We start from the raw sequence: 23277 nt of genomic DNA, 5'->3' as shown, positions 1-23277 counted from the left end.
GACAATCATAACAAACATCCACAAAAACAGGCTGGTCCTTGCCTCAGGCACCCAGGCACCCACATGCCCCGTGACCCGCGTCGTTTTCGCGTTTCTTCGAGCCCCAAGAGATCGAGTCTGCAAGCATCTTCTTCATGTAGCCCAAGTCATGAACCGCCTCACTCCTCCTCCTCCTCCTCCTCCTCCTTAATCTGGCTCAGCTGCCATGGCGGTTCCAAAGATTTTGTGTGTGGCGGAAAAGCCTGCAATCGCTAAAGCGGTAGCCCAGCATCTATCTGGAGGTCGGGTGCAAACTGTAAGTGTAATCTATGCTATTCATAAAGAGTCTTTGGCTAACCTGAACTAGCTGTCCATCCAAGGAAGCCAGTATGTCAAAAATTACCTGTTTGATTTCAATTTTGGCCCTCCATGGGGCCACTGCTCTGTCACCATGACGAGCGTCCTTGGGCACTTGACAACCTTGGACTTTGAACGTCAGTACAATACCTGGCTGTCTTGTCCACCTGTAGCGCTCTTTGAAGCTCCCGTCCGTGAATCGGTGAATGATGTATGTGGAATCACTGGATCAATCGGGCCATATGCTAACTGTTACCCTCAGGATAAGCAAGGGGTTGCAGAGAATATTCGAGATCAAGCTCAAAATTCTAAAGCTCTGTTTATTTGGACCGATTGCGATAGGGAAGGAGAGCATATTGGAGCAGAGGTTCGCAATCAGGCCAGACAGGCGAATGCTAGGATTGTCGTCAAACGAGCCAAGTTCAGCAATACCGAGAGGGCGTATGTACCCAGAACATCCCGCCTTTTTGGCTGTTTCTGACTCTTTCCAGTCATGTTCTTCAAGCTGCGAGGTCTCTGATTGATCTTGATGAACTCCAGGCTAATGCAGTAGCCGCAAGAATAGAACTCGATCTTCGGATTGGCGCTGCCTTCACTCGATTACTAACCCTTCAACTGAAACCCCTGTCCAATATACTGGAGGAAAATGTTATTAGTTATGGTGCGTGATCTCACCTTACAATCAAAGGTACCTTTCTATTAGAACGGTTCTAAGCATCCAACAGGCTCTTGCCAATTCCCTACCCTAGGGTTTGTGGTTGACCGCTATCTACGCGTGAAGCGTTTCAAGCCAGAGAGGTTCTGGGGTATCAGAGTCATGCATACCCGAGACGGCATTAAAGTGAATTTTCTGTGGAGTAGGGTTCATCTGTTTGATAGAGCTGCTGTGACAATGATGTTTGAGCGTTGCCTAGTGGCAAAGATGGCCAAAATTACGAAAGTGAACCAGAAGCCCACCAGCAAGTGGAGGCCCCTGCCACTGACAACGGTGGACCTGCAAATGATGGGAAGCAGATACCTCCGCCTGGACAGTCAAATGATCATGAAGGTAACCTTTCCCAGTATGAAAACAAGTCCCTCGGTCTTAGTGGCTGATAGACTCTCAGGCGGCAGAATCTCTTTACACAAAGGGGTTCATAAGTTATCCCCGTACTGAAACCGATCAGTTCGATAAAGCCATTGATCTAAAGAAATTGGTAGAAAAGCAATTGCCAGACCGGAACTGGGGCCAATACGCTCGTGGGTATGGTGCCGGGAATCATTTCCACGCCTTTCAGCTGCTAACTTTGAAAATGATCCAGGCTGCTAGATGGCGGATTTAGAACCCCCAGAGCTGGTCGACACAATGACCAAGCGCATCCGCCGATTCACCCTGTTTGTTGGGTTGCGCCTAGTGCACTAGGAGCCGACGAAAAAAAAGTCTACGAATTTGTCGTCCGACGATTTCTTGCTTGTTGCTCGGAAGACGCAAAGGGCCAAGCAACTGATGTTGAAATCGAATATGGCGATGAAAGATTCCACGCGAAAGGCTTGATAGTCTTAGAGAGAAATTATCTAGATGTGTATGTCTACGATAAATGGGAAAGTACACAGCAGCTGCCCAACTTTCGTGTGGGCGAGCTCTTTGAACCTACAGAAGCGAATATCTTTGATGGGAAAACATCTCCTCCAAACTACCTGACTGAGCCGGAGCTTATTGGGCTCATGGATGCTAACGGGATCGGAACTGATGCTACAATGGCGGAACACATTGATAAGATCAAGAAACGTGATTATATCGCCGTCCACTCTCGGGGAGGCGGTCGAAGCGCTGTCAAGGAACTTATTCCTACTCGCTTGGGCATTGCTTTGATCTTGGGGTACGATGATGTTGTCCTTGGCTTGCCGAATAGCCCTTCACTAAGCAAGCCCTTTCTTCGAAAGGAGACAGAGCTGCAGATGCGAGAGATCTGTGCTGGCACAAGGTCACGAGAACAAGTGGTCCAGGAGGGTCTAGACAAATACCGGGAGGTTTTCAACCACACCCAAAGACGAATTGATTTACTGAAAGCCGCCTTTCAAAAGTATATCGTGGAGGAGGCCAATGTGTGATTTTTTTTTTGGCCGGGTTGGGCCTAGGAAAAGGCTCATCTACAACATAGAACTTATCAACAAGCAAGGCATGATAGGCTCAACCGACAGGGCTTGGAAACCATGATTATGAACTGAAAGCCTCAATTATAGGATCTAGTCCCCACGAAACCTAGGTCTACAGCTGAATGAGGCCTTGGAATACTGCCCCCCCCCCCCCCCCCCCCAAATGACTTGACCCGCCTATTGTCATGCGTTCGTCCCGACCACCCGGCACTTATTGGAGCTTGCTCTTCGATGTATGCTTTTGTCTTCCCTTCCTCCCATCCAAACGATCCCATGGAGATGGGTAACCGCAAGCAGATTCCGCCAGCCGTTTCTCTACTCTTTCACGTCGTACCTTGCGGCCTTGTTCAAGTTCCTCTGCTGTTAATCCGGCACTTTCCTTTGTCATCCTCCATAGAGCCAAACTAGGGTATCGCGGTTCCCTAGCCTCTGGTGGATCTAGCCTGGGATTATCCTGCAGAACCTCGTCTTTCTTCGCGCTAACCCGGGCTGGATGGTCGGCCACTGCGGCCGATCGTTGTGGACCCTCTGACCGGACATTGCATCTCGCCCTGCAGGGGCAGACCATAGAATCCATCTGCTGGTGCAACTTCTGGGACCCGATATAAGCCTTCCTTTCGTCGTGGATGCGGCTTCGTAAGTCATTGACCAGTACTATTAAGCGCCCCAGCTCGTCTAGAAAAGCCTCGCAAGTGTCCTCGATCTCTTGAGGACTTGGTAAACTCCGGCGTCTCCTCTCTACGTCGGCGATGAACTCCTTTATCTTGGAGACCTGGTGTTCGAACTCGCTCCGGACCCGAATTTGGAGCGCGTCCCGCAGTAAATTGACCTCTTGCTCTAACACGAAGGGGAAATCCGTGCATACACGTTCTTTCTCTGCCGCTATCTGCTGAAAGGCTTCCTCAATCTGGTACTCAATCGCGGATACCGTGATATTCATCTTCTCCATGATAGCGTCTTTTTTATCATATATGCTCCTGATGAATCCAAGAATCTCGTGGTTCGCAATCTGTAGAAGATGGGCTTGTCTTTGACGAGCGACAGCCACTCTCTTCATAAAACGCACGGATGCACAGATTGGAATCAAAAGGAGGAAGAGGAGGAAGAGTCCAGCCAGCATAAGAGACCCCCAGGACAGCTCGGAAAAGTCGGGGAAATTAGGGGATCGTGGGGAGGGAGCCAGGAGCTGCCCGCTGTCCCAGTCGCTTAGACTGGAAGGCGTGAATCGCGGATCAACGGTATCAACCGAATACTCTTCGTACGATAGGTTTAGGGGTAGCATTGTTAGCCCTGGAGGGTAGCCTTCCGGGCCATGGATATCCGTTGCCGGTGAAGACTTGGGTATAGTGTCTGCAAGCAGCGTGTCTTTGCACGCAGACAGCTCAGCCCAGAAGCTAGAAGGCATGAGAGAGAGGTTATAGCCATGTGCTCGTGATAAAAGGGAGGCAGACTTGTCGATGGCAGCTCCAATACGGCCGGTTATGTGTTCCATTTGCTCAGGGAGGCTTTGAATGGACCAGAGAGCGGCAAGGGATATGGGGTTGGGGAGCCCGAATAGTGCCATCGCGAGGCTAGAAAGGTTCATTGCTCGCTATGGCTGCAGGGACGTATCAGTGTTCGATTCGCCAGTCCCTAGAGGAAGGGGGAGTGGTAGATGTTAGAAACTAGTGGTGAGTGGGATATGGGTAGAATGGGGGGGTTTTAAAATAATGTTTCCAGGCCAGAATTATAATGTTTGTCTTGTTATAAAAATATGATAATGAAGTTTGTAGCGCTTCATTGTCTGTTTACTCATTGACAACTCTTTTTGATATTTCCCTGCAAGGTTACATGGTTGAATCGAATGAAGATAAATACAGACCTAATTTATTATATTGTATATATTCACAGAAGCAGTTCTCCTAACCGAGATGCTCTGTTGATGACATCATAAAGAAGTTATGATCTAACTAGTTAGTTACAGGTGACAGTTTAGTCATTGGAGGAGGTCCATTGAAACAGCATAGAAAAAGCTACATCACTCCAGTTTCTTGCTAAGAACAACCCCATAGAAGACAGTAGCGCCGATACAAACCAGATTGACCAAGCTGGACAAGCCATGGAGCCGAGCGAACTTCTTGTTCAAGGCGACCATCTCCTTGGAGTGCGGGGCAGGGTCGTAGCTCTTCTTGCCATCCCGGGTTTCTGAAAAGGTCAAGTTAGCATCCAGACGAAAGCAGAGAAATTGGCCCTCCATCTCATCTCATCTCTCTCACCTTGGTGCTTCCTCTCCTGCATGGTCTGGACAGTAAGCGGGCGCAACACGAGGAAGTTGACAAGCCCGGTTACAAAGGCTGTTGCCATTGGAAGGACAACATTCAACCGGTTCTCTGGCTCCAGGAGTCCCGAGATCCCAAGCGGCTGGGCGGAACGGCTGGCAGTTAAGGCGACTACGACTGGAAGAGCTGTCTGGAGGGCGAAGTAGGTTGGGAAGGTCTTAGCTTGGAGAGTTGCGAACTGTGGGCGCGGGAGAACTCGGAAAGCAATGATTCCCGAGACGAAGCTCTAGATGAGCGAGCAGTTAGATAGAACTATATCATCGGGTTGTACCTTCAGTTAGTCACGTACCTGATAGATCTGGACCCCAAGTAAAGTTCCGTAGCTGTCCAAGATAGGTGAGTGAGGGAGTATTTTGGAAAGAGGTTCAGGAGCAAAACCTTAGGATATGGAATGGACGAGGATCAACCATCTTGAATGCTTTGAATGGAGAGAAGGAGGTAATTGGATACCACTATATACCCACGGTGAGCTGTAGTTGTAGTTGTAGTTGTAGTTGTAGTTGTAGTTGTAGTTGTTGTAGTTGTAGTTAGTTAACTAACTGTTATCCACAACCATTTGTCAGCGGCTACCTAGCCAACCCAATAGTTAACTATGTAGTTAACTATCGCTTATTTCTCCGATTTTAGTAGTTAGTTTACTCCGTAGAACGACGTTAATATAACTAAACTGTCTGTCATGACAGAGTCTTGATTCAATATTCAAAGGCAGGGGATATTATCCAACTTATGGCCTCGCTTCGTCACTGCGCCGCATCTTACGATTGTTTCAAGCCTCATTTCGCCAGTATATGGAAGAAATATTGCCACCACTTACTGTAGAATGGACTCTATCGATCCCGACGCATCTCCCAAACCATGTGCTCCAGTTGTTGAATATATGCCTCTTGAGGACATAGAAAAGCCGGAGCGTTATCGCCCTGGAGGATATCACCCTATATCGATTGGGGACCGTCTGAGTAACCGTTATACTGTTGTCCATAAGCTTGGCTTTGGTACGTACTCGACAACTTGGTTGGCAAAAGATATGAATATGGACAAGTACGTGGCGATCAAGATTGCCATTGCCGGAACAGATATGCTGGAGAGTAAAATCCTTAATACCCTAGCACTCTCAGAGCCAAGCGATGAGGAACAGCCTGGAGAGGCTCTGATCCCTCAAGTGTTGGATACGTTTTCCATTGATGGGCCCAATGGAAGGCACCAATGCCTTGTTACGGAGCCTGGAATGATGACCTTGGCTGAGGCGAAAGATGCGTCCTATACCCGGCTTTTTAGAATGCCTGTGGCCAAGGCAATTGCGGCCCAAGTCATACAAGCTGTTGCTTTCCTACACCACCGAGGGGTAGTCCATGCCGGTATGTATATTCAGTATTGGAAAGATTTATCTCGCAGGCTTTATAGGTGCTCCCTTATTAACGGGATTCACGACAGACCTCCACCCGGGGAACATAATGTTTCGCTTGCCAAACAGCATAGACAAGCTTTCCCCTGGAGAATTATACCAAAAATACGGTCAGCCAAATGTCTCGCCATTTGTGCGCCTTGATGGCAAGCCGCTCTCTGATGGAGTTCCTACTCACGGTGTTATGCCCATTTGGCTAGGGAAAGAAAGCGAGCTTGTGGCCCTCTCCGAAGCTAAGATTTTTGTTACTGATTTTGGAGAGTCTTTCCTGCCGTCTGTTACCCAACGTCACAGTTATGCGTCATGTATGACCAGCATTTATATAGTTTCAAAGCCAGAGAATTAATGTAATTACGCGTTCTTCTGCCGGAACCTAGAGACGGTTCTTGACCATGATTCATCGGGGGGAGGAATTCTATATAAAATTACGACCACTTCTAGCTTTCCTGTGAGCTTCGGAGCCTCTCATACTCGGGAATAGCCCATTTCACCATCCATTCCGATTCAAGAACCCGCTGGGTGGACGAACGATTCTCAGGCCTGAAAGAAAGCATCGGACGCAACATCGCGAAGAGAGCGTCATAGCCACCCTCCTGATAGTATTCCATTCGTTGCACGCTCTCAATGGGCTCGTACAAGACCCGACTTGTGCTCATTTTCGGGGCCGTTGATTTAAGCGCAGTGACGGAGAAGGCACCGGAGAGTTGACGGTGGAAATATGGCAAGCCTGCCTTGTTCGTAACCAAAAAACGATGAGGAACATACGGGCGCAAGGGCAAGGTGCGTATGAGGAAGAAGCATGACCTCTTCATCATTGCTGGTACAAGAGGGGAGGCCTTGTTGTGAGCTTTCAACAGAAGATGGACGCAATCAGATGTATGAGGCTGATCCGGGTGAACTTTGCTCCGAGACCTGTACATAAATACTGGCAAGGGTCCATGATCTCCGCGGGGGGTTATTGACCAGACCACCGAGGAGCATGGATATCACCAGAATAATGGCACGGAGCGGGAATTAAAGAACCTGGGTTAGAAAAATGCCTTTTTTACAGGCCTCTATTTCTTCCTCTTCTAACTCGGTTGTTCTGTGCCAGGGAAAGATACATCTGGATCCTGGGATTCACCTAGATCAGATGTCTTGAATAGCCCTAGCCCTGAAATAGCCAATAGAGAACCCCCAAAATCTAATAGAGTATTAGGGACAACTACGGAGTAGTCTCAGATAGTCATTCAATCAATAACTCACTTCAACATTAGTAAGAGGATCGGGATGGAAGTAAAGGAGATCTTGCCTGGGATAGAGATCAGAATTCTACCATGTTTGACCATTGACCATCTCTACCGGATAAACCTATAAATCCGACAGTTCCGCCTGGTCCCAATCGGGAAATATCACGCGTCTGCCTGGTCTCGGTATTGTTCGTCGCCTGCTGCCTTCCAGTGTGCCTTTTTATCCCCTAGTTCCCAGCTAGAGACCTGCTGAATTTTGACCCTTCCATAATATTCAAAATGGCGGATAAAGAAGCCACGGTTTATATTGTGGACGTTGGGAAGTCGATGGGGGTGCGCCGCCATGACCGAGAAGTGACGGATCTCGAATGGGGAATGCAGTATGTTTGGGACCGCATCACATCAACTGTAAGTGAATTGAAGCTTCTATGATTGAGTTTCTCAACTGACCATCGAATGAAGGTCGCAACTGGGCGCAAAACCGCAATGTTGGGCGTGATTGGCCTCAAAACTGACGGTGAGCCCCAACCGCAAGTGGATCGTTTCGCGAGGCTGACGAAGATCGACAGATACTTCGAATGAACTCCAAGATGACTCTCATTTTTCGCATATTTCAGTATTTTCAGGAATTAAGCAGTACGGAGTCCTATTACTCCACGGGTTGATTCAAAACTAACCAACGGCTCAGGTTTCTCATGCCTGACCTCCGAAAGCTGGCGGAGGAGATAAGGCCTAGCAATACCGACAAAGGCGATGGTGAGACCCTTTTTGCGTTCTATTTGCTCGGCTACCGTTCTCACATTAATGAATAGCGATATCTGCTCTCATTCTGGCGATCCAAATGATTATTACCCACTGCAAAAAACTGAAATGGAAACGAAAGATTGTCCTCATCACCAATGGGGTGGGGCGCATGAGCGGCGAGAATCTCGACGAGATTCTCTCAAAGATTAAAGAGGATAATATCGAACTTGTAATTCTGTGAGTTTGTCTGAGAACGGGCTGGCCGTGAAGTATCTAACCGGCTACAGAGGTCCCGATTTCGATGATCCCGACTATGGGTTCAAGGAAGAAGACAAAGACTCACGTAAGGTAAATATCTGTCTCTCCTGAATGGAACAGCTGGGTTTATTTATAATACGTCTCTAGGCCGAAAATGAGACGCTTCTTCGTACGATAACCGAACAGTGCGATGGCGCATACGGTACGTTGGAACAGGCTGTGTCCGAGATTGACATCCCTCGTGTCAAGCCAGTTCGACCGATTGCATCCTTTAAAGGATTTCTGCAACTGGGAAACCCAGAAGAATACGACACTGCAGTTCGTATTCCAGTAGAGCGGTATCCTCGAACCTACGTAGCGAAACCTCCAACTGCTAGCGCGTTTGTCCTTCGTTCGGATCTCACTGCGGGACAGGAGCATCCAGAGTCCATTACCACCATTCCAGAGACTCAGCCTGGAGAGGAGAGTGCCCTCACGTCTGTTAGAAATCTAAGGACATATCAGATTACCGACGAGAATGCACCTGGTGGGAAGATCGACGTGGAGAGAGATGAGTTGGCCAAGGGTTACGAATATGGACGCACCGCCGTCCATATTAGTGAGACTGACGAGAATATTACCACCCTTGAAACTACGGCCGCCTTGGAACTGATCGGATTTATCCAAAGTGAACGTGTAAGTTTAGCCTAAGCAAACAGTTTTTGCTCATGGTGGCTGATGCATTTAGTATGACCGTTATATGCACTTGTCGAATACCAACATTCTTATCGCTCAGCGCGCGAATGACAAAGCTTCGCTCGCACTGTCCTCCTTTATCCATGCACTTTTCGAGCTAGAATGCTTTGCAGTTGCCCGTCTAGTCACAAAACAGAACAGGCCCCCTATACTTGTCCTTCTAGCACCGTCGATCGAACCGGAATACGAGTGCCTTCTTGAAACTCAACTACCGTTCGCTGAAGATGTCCGAACATACCGCTTCCCACCTCTTGACAAGGTGATTACTGTCTCAGGAAAAGTCGTGACTCAGCACCGAAATCTTCCAAATGATGACCTTCTAGATGCCATGGACAAATACGTCGACAGTATGGAGCTTGTAGAAAAGGATGAGGGCGGGTATGTCTATATTTTCTCAGGCTTCGTTCATGGACACAGCTAACAGTAAGCAGTGACGTACTTGAGGCGCCTTTCCCACTCGAAGACTCATTTTCGCCAATTTTGCATCGCGTAAATGCAGCTATTCGAGGGCGAGCTATACATCCTAACGATCCTATACCGCCTCCGGCTAAGGTCCTAACACAGTTCTCGCAACCACCAGAGGATCTACTTGAGAACTCAAAGGATTATCTGCAAAAGCTTATTGAGGTAGCGGATGTCAAGAAAGGTACAGCCTCCTCATTGCCCCTTTATTTGCCGGCGAGGCTAACCTAATGATTAGTACCACCAAAAACCAAGGGTCGAAAACGTACTCGGGAGCCCGAGAAGCCTCTCTCTGGCCTTGATGTTGATGCCCTGCTCCACCAGGAGAAGCGCGTCAAGATCTCGCCCAACAATGCTATCCCCGAGTTTAAACAAACCCTTTCTCACGCCGAGAACATTGAAACCACCAAAGACGCCGTGAAGCAGATGCGTTCGATTATCGCAGATCAAATCAAGAACAGCTTAGGTGACGCCAATTACGACCGTGTCACCGAGGGTCTGGGAGTTATACGGGAGGAGCTAATATCCTATGAAGAGCCTGGCTTATATAACGAGTTCTTGAAAAAGCTTAAGGAACAGATCTTGGAGGAGAAGCTTGGAGGGGATCGGCGTGAATTGTGGTGGCTCATTCGAAGAACTAAGCTAGGTCTGATTGACCAACGACAATCGGAGTTTTCTGATATTACTGAGGAGGAGGCAAAGGCTTTTCTGTCGGCGCAATGAGTAGATAGCCGCAAGTCAAGTCCTCTAGGTGTGTATCGAGAGTAATCGTCAATCGAATACGAGAATGGTACAAAGCCTTCCTTGTTTGTCCCAATTACGCAGCACAATTCATTCACTATCTCCTTAAGCACTAGATTACTATTATCTCTTCGTGGAAAAGAGAATACAAAAAAAACGCTACCCATCTCAAATTATACAACTTGATTAATTGGGCCTTTAGGAGTTGACTCTATAGGGAAAGCCGGAACCCATGTGAGCGGGGATCACAGTCCATATATTTCCCATTTTCCCCAGGGACTTAACAACGTCAACGCCCCAGATATGCCACTCCTGGTTATCCCAGGACTTGCACCACCTCTCATACCTCAATAAATCTCCCCAGGCCAGATATCGGTTCGTATGGCTAGGCGAATTATCACCCGATTTCAAGACCAGATTGGTTTCACTCTATGTTGGCTGATCTGATTCCTCTTTCATTTCACCCAATAATGCATCGGTTTTGATGACTGTCTCAGGAGCTTTCTATGCTGAAATGTCGTTTGCTTTGCGGTGAGATCACATACGCCGCTGTAAAGGAACAAGATTCTAATATTCTCCCTTAGCTGGGATACAGTTCGAAACAAGCGTAGCCCGCCATCTCGGCCTCGCTTCCGCGGACACTTGTCAAATTGTTGATGTGGAGGACTGGATACATGGCGGCTTCAATGTTTTTGCGTCCAGTTTGATGTGGATGGATGGCCAATGAGGGGATCCCGAGAAACAATCGAAGATCCGATTTCCCTTGTGTTACTGAACTAGGGAGAATTTCTGCCCAGGCAATGCAGATGAGAAGGTATATAACTAGAGACAAGACGACTAACGCTATATAAAAGATATACCAAAATACTTTGGATCATGTCGAATGCTATACGTCTTTGGGACAGAAGCCCAACATATACATTTGACAAAAGAAATCAAACCACCAAAGTCATCCGGGGAGCTTCGGTATAAACCTGATTCAGTGTCTCCATTAATTCACATGGTGGCTGGGCGTTTAAATCGGACGCTGCTCTTCCCAATAACGTTGCCCAGGATTGTAAAGCCCTCTGTGCTGCGCAAGGACCCAGCTCTGGATGCTTCCAGGTTCCCAGCACGTTCTTGAACTGTTCTGCCGGAGTTTTCGCAGCACAGTCTGGATACCAACGTTTATTGGCAGCACTAGAGTTAGGAAATGGTGTTTCGGCCGCTGACTGCCCCATGGTCTTCTCTGTGGAGAACTTGGCAATGTTGTCATCCGAAAGCTTCTCACCGGGTGCGTGGAGGTTGACAGTCGTGTTGAGAGTGACTGTAGAGCTGGATGCGCCATTAAGGAGGTCTTCTCCAGGCGTATATTTACTCCAGAGTGCCGCAGGGAGCGCACTTGTTGAGGAAGAGAGCGTTTTCTTGTCCCACGTCGGTTCGTCGTCTTGAGGGTCAAAATCGCTAGCGGTTGGCAAGCGACTAATAGTAATTGTGACACAAGAGCTATTCATTTTGTCGGGCAGTCCCATTGGCCGGGAGGAGATATCCTCCGCTTGTTGTAAAGGAACGGAAGCCGATGTGCCCGTGGACTCGGTGATCACTTTGGCATGGTCAAAAGGGAACTTGCATGAAACGCTGAATGCGAAGATAGCCCCGCGGACGGTCCATGGCGCATTCCTTGTGGTGGGAGTGAGGGATTGCTCTTGCGTTGGGATCAGACCGCTTGTGCATGAAAAGAGGTACGGGACTGGCAACGCGTCGGATTTCGAGTTTGCCGTGAGTAGTAGTGCTGGTGGTTTGGAATCCGCCTGCAAGACCAGCTGGTAGAACTCCTCCAGATCGATGAATGCTTGGGATCTGACTCCCTGTGCGCCAAAGTGGATGTCGAAGCCGAAGACCCAGAAGTCAACGTGCACACGGCCAGCCACAGGGGGCCCTTCGAGATACAGCGTGGAGCTAATATCCACTGCGATTGGGATCGATACCAACCACAAATCAAGAGTATAACGTACACCAACAGCGAGCCCACCCTGAGTTTGAAAGTGGAATGGACGATACTGGATCAGGAAATCGACGTAGGCGTCGAAGTAGGCACTTAGGGCGCCAACGGAGAGGGTTACATGCAGCCGTCCGCCTCCCATGCACACCTTTGGCGTCATAGCAAAATAGGCCTCTCCGGTGATGCTGATTTCCTCGCTGAAACTCCAGCTGATTCCCAACCGTGGTGGCGATGGATACTGCGACGGAGCCTTGAATTGGGGATGGAAGCCACCCACCGTGAAGACCCAGCTTCCCTGAAGGGCAGGCACCCCGGACCCAAACCAGCTGTACAAGGCAAAGCCACCTGTGAGATGGCATTTTGGATCTAGCACATAAGACGCGGGTGTAAGCTGCCCATCTATCGTGAGGATACCGGCATTGACGTCGACAGTGGCAGCGAGGGCTAATTGCACGCAGGCGAACTTGTGTTTTGCTGAACGTCCTTTGGGCATCTCGGCTGTGGCAACACCGTAGATGCCTAGTGTCACCGCAGGATTCCATTGTACTACCACCACGGCACTCACAGCCAGGATTTCAAAGGCGAGGACGGTGAGGCCAGCTGCGACCCAGAAGGACCCCTCGCGAACCCCAAACCATCCACTCCCCATCAGGGCGCCCTGTGCCTCCTTGGTGTCTGAGGTAGGGGGGACGTTGAGGAATGGGAACGAAAGGACCTTGTCGATTGTGGGCATGGTGATGGTGGTATTATATCCGAATCCTCCTGTGAGGCCGCGAATTTCGGCATATCCAATCGTGAACAGTGGCCCATCTAGGGAGAAATACGCAAGGAAGGCCGTATATTTTTCTTCCACTTCCTCAGCAGTGAGGAGCAGGAAATCCTCCTCTACCTCACAAGCAATGAGATTCCCAGAGGCAGTATCCTTTTCCTTCTTGTGTGTGTGTTGCCCATAGTACCCTGACGCACGGAACACATATGGTGCGAATCCTACCGCCGCTGCACCTTGGTAGTAATCTCCCTGCGCAGTCTTGCCGTGCTCAAGAAGGCCGGCTAACGTTAGAGGATCGGTACTTAGGGAGGCCCCTAGTCCCCGCAGCACAACGGTCGGCTTGAGGCCTCCCAGGGTACGTAGAGTAGTATTCTCTGTGAAGGCTAACGAGACTCCAAACCCTAACATGGTAAAGCCAATGGGGCCAAGATTGAGTGTGCCATCGATTGTCAAGGATAGCGTACGTGTTGGAAGATCGAAGTCTATCCCAAAGCCCATGACAGTAAGAGGGCCAAATTTCTTGTTCACAGGTGTGGTTGATGTCGCCCGTACAAGTTCCTCTCCTTGAGGTCCGGACTGCGAGTCTTTTGAACTGGGCTTAGAGTCTGGGCCTCCAAACACGTAGTCCAGGATCACCTTGGACTCCAGGCTGATGATGAAATGGAATCCTGGGGACAGTAACACATCTTGGTCAGTCTTACCAGCCTTATCTTTCCCTTGAGTATCGCTCGTTGTCTCCTTTACATTGTCGTGGCAATGCAGCGGTGGGAAATCGGGATGGTCCGCCAAACAGCTCCACAGAACTTTCATCTCAGCGCGAGTAAAGCCAGTCGAGGGCTCGTTTCCATCTAGAACCCAAGCGAAGGCCATTTCGTCAAACGGGGCATGGATAGTACCGACCATGGGTACGTCCTTGATCGACGGCATCCCGGCCACTGATAACACGAGCACTCGTTTTGGGGCCGTTGTCGCCAGTGCAGTGGGATTTTCCCTCTTTTTCTGCACTTGGTAGAAGGCCACAGTCGAGTTGTCGGTAAGCTTGCAGCGGAATAAAGAGACAAGATAATCGTCCTTTTGGACAATACAGAAGGACGCAAAGTCCTTCTTCTTGTCCTCCAATGCGTCGAAGCCATCCATCGTTTGCACCTCACTGAGTGGTGATACGATGGCGATTGAGGCGACCCAGCTTGGTAGAGACTGTGGGTTAATTCCAAACAGTGATTGTGCAATCGAGAATAGGGTTGTATTCTGCTCGCCAATACAGATGGACCCCGAAAAATCCCATTTACGATCCCCATAATGATGGTAGCCATAATCGAACTTGAGCTGGCCAATGCGTAACCTGCCATCTGCGGTAAACGTCGAGCCCACACCAGAACTATAGTGATACACCAACGTCAGGTCAAGGGTTATATGGCGCAACAGATTTAACATCTCCTGGTTACAGTCCGGATCGAAGAGACTGAAAAGCTGATCACCTGTAAGGCCCGCCAGCATGCCAGTTAGTCTCCAGGCCCTTTCCACATACTCGACGAGAGCACCACATCGCGCAGTTGGCGGTTTGTCGCCATCTTTCTTGGCCGCTGGCGCAGTAAGGGTAAAGGTGGCAGCGATAGCAAAGTACTGAATACGTGTGGCAAAATCAGGCTGCTCGTAGTCGTAACGGAGATTCAATCGCCCTGCAGTGAAGCGGATGGGAGGCACCTTGGACTTAGCTGGGTCCATGGGTGGGCAGACAACCTGCGCCTCAAAGCAGATGAGGGGTTTCTCGAACGACCAAGTGAGGCATAACAGCTCCATCTCGAATGGACCTGGATTGAGTCCATTGACCTCTCCCACCAGTCTCTGCTCTGGACTGGTCGTTAGGGCCTGGTAAAGTGTGTTGAGGTTCGCTGTCGTGGACTCATCCTCCAAGGCGCTCGTTGTGGCCAGTCGCTCAGTGACCGTCCACCGTTCGTAATTGGGCATGTAGGGGATAAAAGAAAAGGGACCAGGAAGAGACTCTGGTCTATTTTTATTAAATAAATGACCCGCAAAGCGGAATTTACCGTTGGTCAGGGTGTACTGGATCATGCATTTCAGGGTCAACGATGCCCACTGCACTTGGAATTCCAAGGTGACGATTGTCTCCAGGTCATTCAATTCAACCAAGACCTGAAGCAGCCGTACCATGTCCAGTAAAACGCCTGGAAATAGGTTTCCAATCTCAGGAGTTTCTATCTTAAACGCTCGAGCTAGGAAGGCCAGCAGATCACCGAGTGAGACCCCGGCGGCGTCAGCGCCAAAGCTGATACTGAGCAGCCGGTCCGTGTCACGTATAACCATCGCAGTTTCGAGGGTGAGGCTTCTTCCGCCTGTTGCATTCTTGCCCCCCTCCACAATCTCGAATTCTATTGGAATGGTGAATATCAGCTCCGACTCGGTCAGGAGAGGTTCCACATCGTCCGCGGGGGGGAGAGGGTTCATGATCCATTTACACTTGGCAATTACCCGCGGGGAAGTAACAGACGGCACCGGAAGGGATAGTTCCTTCATGTATTTTTGAATTTCCTTCAGGAGGCTTTCTGCAAATTGGGCGGCAGGATCGTTGGCGATGGGTTGGAAGACTAGACGGAGCGAGGCTGTATGAGTGGCCTCTGGAATCAACCAGAGCGCATTGCGGACGCCGCGGTCACTCGCCAGCGTGAACCGGCTCTTTCCTGCGAACTTATTCAGTATGTTTTCTGGATCGATATCAAACAGCTGCGTGATCTCTTGTAGTTGGATGACTGGTGGCTCTGCACCTGCGGCCGCAGGACCCAGCCCCATTACAATCATCTGTGCAGGACCGATACAATCCACCCCGGCTGTAGACTTCTTGCCTACCAGCCAGTCTGGTGGCGTAGCATCCTTGCGCTGCAAGGTTGCCTCATTATGCTGCGTGCCGAATGTGAGAGCCATCAAACTGTCGCTGTTTGTAAGCGGCAGGTGGATCTGGGCTGTGAACGCAGATATCTCTGCCTGGCTACCACCCATAGAGGCAGATAGAGTAGCGCGCGTGGAATTGTTACCTGCAGCACTGGGGAAACAAGCTCGCATAAACTGGAGAATTTCGTCCGAGTCGTCGAGCGCCAGCTGGCCCCCCTCCTGGACGGTCAGATCTCCTGGAAATGCAAGCGCTCCGGTATCCAACCGCTCCAGGAAGAGGTCCAGATGGCTATCAGCCTTTGCCTTATAGCATCTTGCATCGGACCCGTCCACTATGACTGTTGTGGTGGTGATGAAGCTGCGTTGGTCGTCTTGGAGGCATACGGGTCTGGTTGCCGTTGAAAAACGTGCTGTGGACACAGTGACTAGCTCATTCGGTGCCCGTAACTTGGTCGATGAATCCATTCCCTGCAGATCACGTAGCATGCCCTCCCCTACTGCTTGAGGGACAAACATCCCTCCAAGTGGTCGTTTTGCTCGCCGGGTTGAAAAGCTCGGGGATCTCGTTTTGCTGTTCAAGGGTGTTGTTGCCATCCTGTCAGCAGCCTGCTTCTCTTCCCCTTGTTCAGATTTGCACCACTCATCTCCATATGATATAGCATGCACCCAGGCCTCATCGTTGAGAGAGGAGTAATCATCCTTCCATCTCCCCTGGTTCCCTCGCAGGCGTCCAGGTCGGACTTCTCCAACTTCATACTTGACCTCGTTTCCCCCCCGGCTCTTTTGCAGCACCGAAATCACCCGGACAATCTGATTCATATACTGCTTGTTTCCACTCCATGGGAACCCGAGTCGTTGGACCACATACGAGCCGTCTAGAATGGCGTTGTACTCATTCCAGTGCTCGCAGAGAAACTGAACCAAAGTCCTGCCGCGACTCTCCTTATCGAGCTCACTCCAATCTTTGCGCAGGATATTACGATTGGTTTTCTTATTACCGCTTTTATCCCACATAGTGTCGATGATACTTCTCCACTCCTTGCTATCGCTGTGCTCGGGGTCGAGCGGGTCCAGGCTGCCTGCACAGGAGTACATATCTTCTAAGCTTAGATCGGTGGCTAGAAATCGCGCCAGGTACACTGGGAAGTTGAGACACCAAAGTCGGTTGCGATTGGGGTCTCGGGTAACTTTGGCTCTCCAGAAAGTCCAGGCGTGGATAAGAGCCAAGGTCGGCCAGGCTATCATTTGTATCAGTTACTACTCCACAGCCAAAATCTCCCAAGGCAAGTAGACAGGACTCCAAGTGTACCATACCGACATGATTATGGTGCGCATTCATTCCATTTGGAGCGATGATATTCTCTGGTTTCCAGGCTGGAAGCATGAGGACTGGAGTGGAGAATTTGGCGCCTAGGAGTGAGTCCCTTTTGTCAGTTGAGCCAATCTGGAAAGCAATGTGGGTAATGGGTAATAGGGTTTATTGACCATGATGAGACAACTTGATACAGTCCATTTTGACTGGAGTACGAGTCACTCCATCTGACGTGACCTCCGTTGCCCAGAGGAGGATATTCTCTTCCATTTCATCGCCCATATCCCCGAAGAAACAGTGCGTAACTCTTGGACCAGCATTGTTAGGCCAGATGATCATACAGCCAATTGAGGCTTCGTTGTTACCGGTAGTATTGCCTGTGATACTCGATGGGTTGACTTCACCTTGTGCTCTGTGTCCCTTGCTGTCGTTTATCTTCGGAAACCCCATGGATTGGCTATGCTTGGCCATTTTGAGTTGGATATTGTTTAGATTCTTTTTATCCCATTCCATATGGTCCTTTCTGTCTTGGACCTTTTTCTGAGCACAGACTATCATATCGACAGCAACGCAGAACATGACGGGCGAGGCTCCCCTAAGACGTTTACTCACTGTCCCCGGGGATTCCGCTTCATGCGCGTTCGTGTATGGCCGTTGATGAGTGAAGAAGTCCATCCCCAGCAGGGACTTGCCAGTTCCCAAAACCCCGACAGGAACCCAGAAGTCTCCCTTATCCCCCCACGTATACCTGAGCCGGAGTTGATATACGTTATTTGGAAGTTCCGTGAACTCCCAGTGGCCTGGTGGCTCCGCGGTCACTTCCTTATATTTCTCCGTGTTGGAATCTTCAACATTCCAGTAAGGCGCGTAGATATGGGTGAAGCTTTTGTTCCAGGCGCCGGTGAAGGGTACCAAGTTTCTGTCGATACGTCTCTGGAGTACGTCGACATCCTCGATTTCCTCCTCCTCGACATATTTAAGCGTCACACGTGTAATCTCTTCCCTGAAATACGCGTTGATCCCTCCTACATGGTCGCCGTCCCAGTGCGTGATGACGATCGTATCGAAATATTGCAATTGGTTATCATAGTCGCCGCCGTGCCTGAGGTGGTTTACCATGCTCTTTATATGGCCCTGGCCCTCGACACGACCGCCATCGATCAACACGGCTTTCTCGATTCGGCTGACTGTGTTTCTGCGTGCCGTCGTGTGCTTAATGAGAAGGTGCACCGCTGCATCTCCTTCATCAATGTTGAGATGATGACTTTGAACCTCCCACTCTTCGTTTGCCATTGTTGATTTATTCCTACTCTCTGTGATTCCGCTATTACTTCAATGTTTTGAGAGGGTCTTTTCTTTCTTTTTCTTTCTTTTTTTGGGGGGTTTCTGATATTGATGAATATGGATATTCGAACCGACATTAAAACCGAAGGATGAGAATACCCCGGTATTACGAATAATACTGAATGAACTTGCAGTAGCGTTGCTTACTTTAACCCTAATATTGATTTATAGAAGCTGGGGCTGGCTGAGCTGAAGAGATTCGTGCACTGCGCCTAAAATTTCCCCCTCCCCCAGACACTATCAGCCCGCCGAGGAACTACAACGTCTTACTTCGATGCTATCATGCAGGGGAACAAGGCCGAGACCCCCGCGGCCGCCGGGACCCTACTTTCCCTTACTTTCCATCGCGGTGTTCATTTGCAGATAGCCCTCAATCGCGGTGTGGGGACCAAGCTGGCCGTCGACTTGTGGCGTGGTATGACGAATCCCCAGCGCCATGTACTTCTTCGACTTCTTCGGTTCATCGTTGGCCCCCCGGTCATCAGTTATCTGGACCGCCAGAGGTCCCGTCTTCTTCTCTTCCACGGCATAAGGCTGCAGCCAACTCCAGTCGGCTACGGCCAACGCCGGCAGCTGCACCTCGTGTCCTTCTGTAGGCTGAGTCCCCGGTTTCCCCTTTTGCTGTTCCCATTTCTGCTCTGAGAGCTCCTGCGCAATGTCAAATCGAGGCACGTCGCCCGGCACCAGGATCGGACCGACGTGGAAGAAAGTCACAATCTTCTTGAGGGCTGATTCCCACGTCCAGGTCGGCAACCGGAGCGTTTGCGTCGGGAGAATGCCCGTGTAGGCATGCAGTGGCAGGAAAGGGTCGATCAGCGCGCCAAAGGGCCGTAGCTTCTGGTTCCGGGAGACCTCGTAGGGCGTAGCGTCGATGTCCCTGGGGTTCGAGATCTTGATGTATTTCTCCGGGTCGTCCCAGTACACTGCGAGGGTTGGGAGATCCGACTCGGGAATCGGGTTGAGATGTTGGGGTTTCTCTGCCTTTCTCTTTTCCTTGTCGTAGCTGTAGGTGTAGATGTTCTTCAAGTCTAGGTCGTTGCCGGGGCCGCGAGGATCAGGATCAGGATCCGGACCAGGATCAGCGGCTGTCCTTGTCTCGTCATATTTGTCAAAGTAACATATTAGCCCGTCTGTTCGCCGCGAAGCGTTGCCCAGTTTCACGGGGAATTTGTAACGCTTCAGGAGATCGAGGCCTGGATGGCCTTGCTGATCGCGGACAGTCGACTGGTTGGCTCGGGGTTTCTCAGAAAGCTCCAGTGAAATGCCCAGGTTTGCCAGCGCCAGCGGACGCCCTGTTAGGGCATTCGGGAACGCGCCATAGGCAGCGGGGGGTGGCGCGGTGTCCCGTAGCGCGTGGTCGATCATCTCGATGAATTCAAGTAGGTACTCTTGTTTGGGGTCGATGAGATGCCGGACAAGTCGTTCCAGCTGCGGGTTCTTCGCCTCGCCTTGGTCCTTGGGACGTGGGAAGGGCTGCCACTGGACGTCGTCTGCATTGGTGCCCTCTGTGACACGCACTTCCCGATAGAACCTCCCGTCGGGGAGAAAGAGCTGGATGCTTCGGTCGACGTAGTTGACCATGACCCAGCCCCAGAGAGGGCTTTCCCAGTCCGACGAGGGACGCCAGAAGGGATCACCTAAGCCGCTCGTCTTGGATGTGTCTCTTTCATGGTCCAGCGACAGGAAGGCTGCATTCAGCCGGGCTGGCTGGTTAATGGCTGGTGGCAGCTGGATGAATTCACAGTCTTTAGGGCTCACGGCTCCAGGAGGATGTGGCTCAATGACGTTCGGTTCGCCATCCTCGGAGAGACTTTGCGGTGCATAATAGTCTGCCACGCAGGGGAATAGGGCCCTTCGCTCGCGGGATTCACCCTCAGCGGGGAGTGGGAGAGCGCTGATGGCCTGCCCGAATTTGTCGATAATATTGAGCCGCGTGAAGCGAAACTGACCATGGGTGACAGGTTTGAAGGCCGAAAACTCGTCGTGCCCTACCAGGCTCATGTTGGATCCGTAAGGGGTGGGATCTGATTCCGTGTCGATGAGCTCAAGGTGCGCCGGCTCCAGCCCGATGGCCGCGCCGACCTTGACTGCGTCTCGTAACGCAATGGGACGTTTCCCTGGAGCCCGCACCAGCGGCTTCACATGGCTCCCGGTGGCCAGCGTGAGAAGGTGGTCCGTGAAGCCTGACAGAGGGGCCGACAGGAAGGCGAAACGGTCGATATTGCTCTCGATCTCGGTACGTCGTGGTTCAGGAAGCAGTTCGTCGAGTTCCTTTGGAGGAATGATTTGGAGGATCCGCTGAATGTGCGCCTTTAACGTGAAAGACGGTTGAGGAAGGATGAGATTGCGGCCGGAGAGTACACGTCGATCTCTATATTGTTGTTTAGAGAGATCCTCCTTCACAACGTACTGGGTGTACTCTGTTAGCGTCCCCCGAGAGGTTTGCTTTTGCTGTAGGCGCCATTCTTCAAAGGGGATATCTATGTAGAGGCCCTCCCACTCAATGTACAGCGGGAACCACGGTTGTTGATCCGCCCAGTGATCCCGAAAGGGATTGTCTTCGACGGGGATGTTATCCCCGACATACGTGGGATCATGATAGAGAGGCGGAATCTGTGTTCCTCTGGTTGGATCAGAGACCTTCATTCTCCGGAGCAGCAGAAACTCCTGCATCAGCGCGATGATCGGTTCCTCGAGGTCGTCAGGCACACATTTCGACTCCAGTCCAAACGCGTTCTTATCCAAGGACGGCGGCGGATCAGACACCACGAAATGTTTCTTCAGACGGACCGGCAGAGGCTTTTGGAAATCACGCGGCCACCCCGCCTGCACGCCTGCGATGAGGAGTGTTGGATCGCGTTGCTGGACGAACTCCCGTAGGGTTCCGGCCTTGGGTGCTGCGCCGGCACCGCTGATGATGTCCGTGGCGGGTTTCATCTGGCCCCGGAGTCCATCCATGGCAAGCTGGAGCAGGTGCAAACTTGCTTGGATCTGCTGCACGGCGACCTTGTAGATGGGGGTTCTGCTTTTGTCCTTGTTGTCGATATCAGAGATATACTTCCACCAGGTGGCGAACATCTCCCACTGCAGCTGGCGTTTGCGACGCATCATTGCATCTAGTAAATGCTGTCCGGCATTCAGCCTGCCCAGTTGTATCTTCACCGTGTCCGGGGGTGGCTGTGCAGGGTGGTCTTCGTCCTGATGGCCAAAGTAGTGATGTGTCCCGCCGTCCAGATGCATAAAATTCCCATCATGCACCTCATCTTCGGCGGCTTCTTGCGCGTCCAGACTATCATCCTCGGCGCGTAAATACGTGCGCAGTCCGTGTATGTCGCCCTCCAGGCTGTCTGGGTGGTGGTGCGCCGCTGCGTAGGTCAGGAGCGTCTCCATCGCTGTGGTGCCCACCGCGACGGCAGAGGGCTTCCCCAATCTCGCACCACACTTGTTGGCTGGGATGATGGGGGGAAGCTCCTCCAGGTCCCAGATCACGTCGTACATGGCGCCGTGGCAGATTGATCGCGCCGAGTCTGAATTCTTCAACCAGTCCTTGACTTCGCTCAGTACAGCATCTGGGAATTGCAGACCGTGGGCCTCGAGGCGGTCCCTCCGCGTCCTGTTCTCTGGATCAGTTCCTTTCTTGGCCAGAATATCCTGGTCTTTCTCCGTCTGCCATCCAACAACATAGTAATCTGCGTGCGCTGCGGTAAGATGCTTTTTCTCGCCCTTCTCCGTGTACGCAAAGGTATCAAGCATGGAGAAGACGTTTCCGCAGTGGTATTGGAAATCAGGGAAGAGCTGGTTGGAGCTGCTAGCCACTGTGAGATCGATTCGGTCTGCAGGCTCCTCCTGTTGTCTCTTCTGCCACTCGCTGACAGGCGTACACCGTCCGATGAAGACCTCGGCCTGTTCGCTCATCAGGATCTGATCCGGGTGCTTTGTCGCCACGGAGTTGATGAAGGGGGAAACGTCCACCTGCAGGTCCACGTCAAGCCCCAGATCATCGATTCTTCGCATACAATCGCTCTCAATGACCCATGCGGTCACAGCAGGGATGGACGCGCCTTGCGGAAGTGTCGTCTTGGCCTCGGGGTCCAGACTGCGGATCACCAGCCAGCGGTTTGGCACAAGCGGGAATGAGGGCGCAGAATTATCATCGTTCTCCTTCGGGCTATCCTTCTGCGGCTTGTCTGATTGCGCTGGCTGTGTACGAGAGGTCTGGTCGGTGCTGGCTTTCGCCTCTCCTCCTCGAAAAGCTCGTGGAAGGGACCAATGCACATACACGCCGCACCGCGAGGTCCGCGGCTCTCTCGTCCCCAGATCCGTGTATCGGGAGTTGCGCGAAGCTGGACTGGCATTTTCTAGGTCGGTATGGGGCAGCAAGTCACTCAGTGCCATGTAATTCTCCATGCGCAAGAAGGTATAATTGGGCTGGTTGATTGGCGCAATTCGGGCGTCATCTTTCTTCCCATTACAGACAGCCTTGTTGAAGACAAAGGCATCTAGTTTCATGGGTATAGCTAATGCCATTGTGAGCAGTTCTAAGCTCCACTAGTAGTTTCTTTTTTCTTTTTTTTCTCTCTCTCTCTCTCTCTCTCTCTCCCCT

At 51.0% G+C, this 23277-nt stretch overlaps 9 protein-coding genes across 9 annotated transcripts; 3 read left to right on the top strand and 6 right to left on the bottom strand.

Moving 5' to 3' along the window:
- The first annotated feature begins 136 nt into the window (after nt 1–136).
- P175DRAFT_0498243 (DNA topoisomerase 3) lies at nt 137–2618 on the top strand. Its single transcript, XM_040896457.1, has 7 exons — nt 137–295; nt 347–547; nt 599–777; nt 828–997; nt 1062–1384; nt 1443–1579; nt 1638–2618. Exons 1-7 carry the CDS (start codon nt 206–208, stop codon nt 2425–2427), a joined length of 1890 nt encoding a protein of 629 aa, XP_040756527.1. The 5' UTR covers nt 137–205; the 3' UTR covers nt 2428–2618.
- Nucleotides 2619–2683: 65 nt separating this feature from the next.
- On the bottom strand, nt 2684–4036 carry P175DRAFT_0528664 (uncharacterized protein; the record flags this gene model as incomplete). Its single annotated transcript, XM_040899635.1, has 1 exon — nt 2684–4036. The coding sequence occupies one exon, from the start codon at nt 4034–4036 to the stop codon at nt 2684–2686; it is 1353 nt and encodes a 450-aa protein (XP_040756526.1).
- A 354-nt stretch (nt 4037–4390) lies between these two features.
- P175DRAFT_0498240 (DUF4149 domain-containing protein) lies at nt 4391–5423 on the bottom strand. Its single transcript, XM_040896456.1, has 4 exons — nt 5169–5423; nt 5080–5113; nt 4728–5016; nt 4391–4656 (listed from the first exon to the last, which is right to left on the bottom strand). Exons 1-4 carry the CDS (start codon nt 5198–5200, stop codon nt 4490–4492), a joined length of 522 nt encoding a protein of 173 aa, XP_040756525.1. The 5' UTR covers nt 5201–5423; the 3' UTR covers nt 4391–4489.
- Nucleotides 5424–5481: 58 nt separating this feature from the next.
- On the top strand, nt 5482–6538 carry P175DRAFT_0429948 (uncharacterized protein; the record flags this gene model as incomplete). The annotated part of the gene is made up of 2 exons (XM_040893393.1): nt 5482–6145; nt 6222–6538. Coding segments are annotated over 2 exons (981 nt in total), but the record flags the coding sequence as incomplete, so codon positions are not given.
- A 91-nt stretch (nt 6539–6629) lies between these two features.
- P175DRAFT_0528661 (uncharacterized protein) lies at nt 6630–7007 on the bottom strand (the record flags this gene model as incomplete). Its single annotated transcript, XM_040899634.1, has 1 exon — nt 6630–7007. One exon carries the CDS (start codon nt 7005–7007, stop codon nt 6630–6632), a length of 378 nt encoding a protein of 125 aa, XP_040756523.1.
- A 627-nt stretch (nt 7008–7634) lies between these two features.
- P175DRAFT_0451518 (ATP-dependent DNA helicase 2 subunit KU80) lies at nt 7635–10419 on the top strand. The gene is made up of 10 exons (XM_040894491.1): nt 7635–7829; nt 7884–7938; nt 7991–8057; nt 8110–8177; nt 8234–8402; nt 8453–8513; nt 8571–9098; nt 9151–9536; nt 9590–9804; nt 9859–10419. The coding sequence occupies exons 1-10, from the start codon at nt 7701–7703 to the stop codon at nt 10341–10343; spliced, it is 2163 nt and encodes a 720-aa protein (XP_040756522.1). The 5' UTR covers nt 7635–7700; the 3' UTR covers nt 10344–10419.
- An 877-nt stretch (nt 10420–11296) lies between these two features.
- Nucleotides 11297–17263, bottom strand: P175DRAFT_0490194 (uncharacterized protein; the record flags this gene model as incomplete). The annotated part of the gene is made up of 1 exon (XM_040895781.1): nt 11297–17263. The coding sequence occupies one exon, from the start codon at nt 17261–17263 to the stop codon at nt 11297–11299; it is 5967 nt and encodes a 1988-aa protein (XP_040756521.1).
- A 116-nt stretch (nt 17264–17379) lies between these two features.
- On the bottom strand, nt 17380–18820 carry P175DRAFT_063981 (uncharacterized protein). Its single transcript, XM_040901067.1, has one exon. It carries the CDS (start codon nt 18621–18623, stop codon nt 17496–17498), a length of 1128 nt encoding a protein of 375 aa, XP_040756520.1. The 5' UTR covers nt 18624–18820; the 3' UTR covers nt 17380–17495.
- A 178-nt stretch (nt 18821–18998) lies between these two features.
- Nucleotides 18999–23207, bottom strand: P175DRAFT_0472051 (uncharacterized protein; the record flags this gene model as incomplete). Its single annotated transcript, XM_040895116.1, has 2 exons — nt 19200–23207; nt 18999–19124 (listed from the first exon to the last, which is right to left on the bottom strand). The coding sequence occupies exons 1-2, from the start codon at nt 23199–23201 to the stop codon at nt 18999–19001; spliced, it is 4128 nt and encodes a 1375-aa protein (XP_040756519.1). The 5' UTR covers nt 23202–23207.
- Nucleotides 23208–23277: the final 70 nt, after the last annotated feature.

This window comes from Aspergillus ochraceoroseus (genome assembly GCF_002846915.1).
Source record: "Aspergillus ochraceoroseus IBT 24754 chromosome Unknown P175scaffold_1, whole genome shotgun sequence".
Taxonomy (NCBI): Eukaryota; Fungi; Ascomycota; class Eurotiomycetes; order Eurotiales; family Aspergillaceae; genus Aspergillus; species Aspergillus ochraceoroseus.
Note: the sequence above shows the minus strand (reverse complement) of the source record. Positions and strands in the feature narration are given on the sequence as shown.